The sequence below is a fragment of the Anneissia japonica genome, unplaced genomic scaffold (genome assembly GCF_011630105.1).
Source record: "Anneissia japonica isolate Jap-2015-1 unplaced genomic scaffold, ASM1163010v1 scaffold69096_len2077_cov230, whole genome shotgun sequence".
NCBI classification, from domain to species: domain Eukaryota; kingdom Metazoa; phylum Echinodermata; class Crinoidea; order Comatulida; family Comatulidae; genus Anneissia; species Anneissia japonica.
The window spans coordinates 1-2077 of NW_022740731.1; the positions used below are offsets into that span (position 1 = coordinate 1).

General features: G+C 35.4%; 1 protein-coding gene across 1 annotated transcript; it reads left to right on the forward strand.

Moving 5' to 3' along the window:
- Positions 1 to 242: 242 nt before the first annotated feature.
- LOC117118324 (bombesin receptor subtype-3-like) lies at positions 243 to 1184 on the forward strand. Its single transcript, XM_033262889.1, has one exon. The coding sequence runs from the start codon at positions 243 to 245 to the stop codon at positions 1182 to 1184; it is 942 nt and encodes a 313-aa protein (XP_033118780.1).
- Positions 1185 to 2077: the final 893 nt, after the last annotated feature.

Below are 2077 nucleotides of genomic sequence, written 5' to 3' on the forward strand. Positions count from 1 at the left end.
AGAAGTGCAGTGACACAATTAGATGTTCAGTGAACCACGTTGTAAATGTGAAAATTATTAGCGTAAATAATCATGCTAGACAAACGCCTTGTCAAAATCACTTACAATGAGACCATCAGGAGACAATGCATTCTGAGAACGTCTTTGTAGGCCCTGGATGTTCTCGGTATATACAAATTAAAGTCGTTGGGCTTATGTGTATATTTCCTTAAAACGTATATACCGAAGCTAAGTACCTGAGAATGGTTATGAACTTGAATCTTAGCTGGGCATGGGGAACCGATTTGCGGCCCGATGGAGGTACCTGGATGTGCATCTATGCATTAATTGGTGTGATCGGTATCTTTGCAAATTTATTGGTGCTGGTTGTGTTCTTTCGGAATTTGCCTGGCCACCGAAATGTGACCGCTAAATTTATCATCCACCAGTCAATAATAGATCTGATGTCCAGTGTTGTATTTCTACCCTTTTATGTAATTCCAGAGGGATGGCTGATACAAAACGAGCAGGCAGGCCACGTTTTTTGCAAAGGTCGTGCCCTTTTCTGGATTCTTGTCACTGCGTCTACCTGCAACCTGGTATGTATTACAATTGAACGATACTATGCTATTGTTCATCCCATTAAACACCTTGTTCATTTCAAAAATGGGAAGTTCTACCAAGCAAGCAAACGGTTAGTGTATGTATACGGATTCTTGACGTTTTTTCACCTATTTTTTGTTACGCAGATTAATGAAGATTATTATTGCTACTACGATTGGACGGAAACAGTTGAATATCTTCAACTTATCAATGGAATTTTGGTATTTTTTCTTACATGGTTGCTCCCGACGTCAATCATTTTCTACGTTTATACAACGATTATCTTTACGCTGCGAAAAATGCACCTTGTCTTTTCAAATAGTGTCGGATCAGTTGGTTACCAGCGACGGTATCGTGCTCATAAAAAACTCATTAACACTTTTATTGCCGTATCCGCAGCATATGTCGTTTGTTGGACACCAAATATGTTTCTTTACCTTACGTATAATGTTACATCCGGGAATAAACCAAGTAATATGGAACACGGCATCGCCCATCGTATAACTGTGTTCTTATCTGTCTCAAATATGGTTGTTAATCCCTTCATTTACGCCTTTAAGTACCGCGATTTTAAGAAGGGCTTATCTAAAATTTTTAGTTAATATTATAGTTACTTTAGAAGAAAATAAAGAACAAGAAAAATCTAGTTAATAAAGCCGCTGTTAGAATTATTGATTTAAAAAATGTTTTTACATAAAATGTATTTATCTGTTATACACATTTAATTATTATAATTTAAAATTAAAATTGAATTTTGGTGCTGAATAGATGTCTGCTTATCACTGGTTGTAAATTAGTCTGTTTTTCACTTTTCTAGTTTTTGTAGGTTTAGTTTTGGCCAATTTTATTTTTAGTTTGTCCTTTCCAGTCGTCGAATTTTACACTTTCTGTCTAACCTGATACTGATGTTACATAGGTTTTGCATTCAATCAAGGGAAAGGCTGATAATTTACGTGTGCCTTGTTTAACAACATTTAATATCTTGGGCCTAGCTATGCTGTGAAATACTTCACTTGGTTTGATTAATTATCTGTACTACTTCATTTAACTTGTCTTTTCTTTATTATTCTTTTAGTATGATTAAATCTTCGTCTAGGACTATGAATGGTTTTTAAGCGTAAGTGTGGACGTCGTCCCGGTATCGCGTAAAGATAATTCTTGTACATGTGAATAGGATAGCTCATTCAATAATTAATCCTAAAAGAGGTACTTTTTTCAGTTCCCATACAGCCTAAAATTAGTAAAGTTCCTTACTCGTCTGTATAAAATGTTGACTAACATTTCGAAATTATACCAGCCTCCATCTAAATTTCTGCCTTAGGTCGAAGTGACCATGCCTGCATTCTGTCTGAACCTATTGTTGTTCATGAAAAGTATAAAAACCTAGGTTTGTCGTCCTTTAAACGATTTATGGGTATTTGGTCAATTGGTTACAGAACTTAATTGGAATAACTTACTTTCTGGAACTGATACTGAATGCATGGCTACAAAAAAT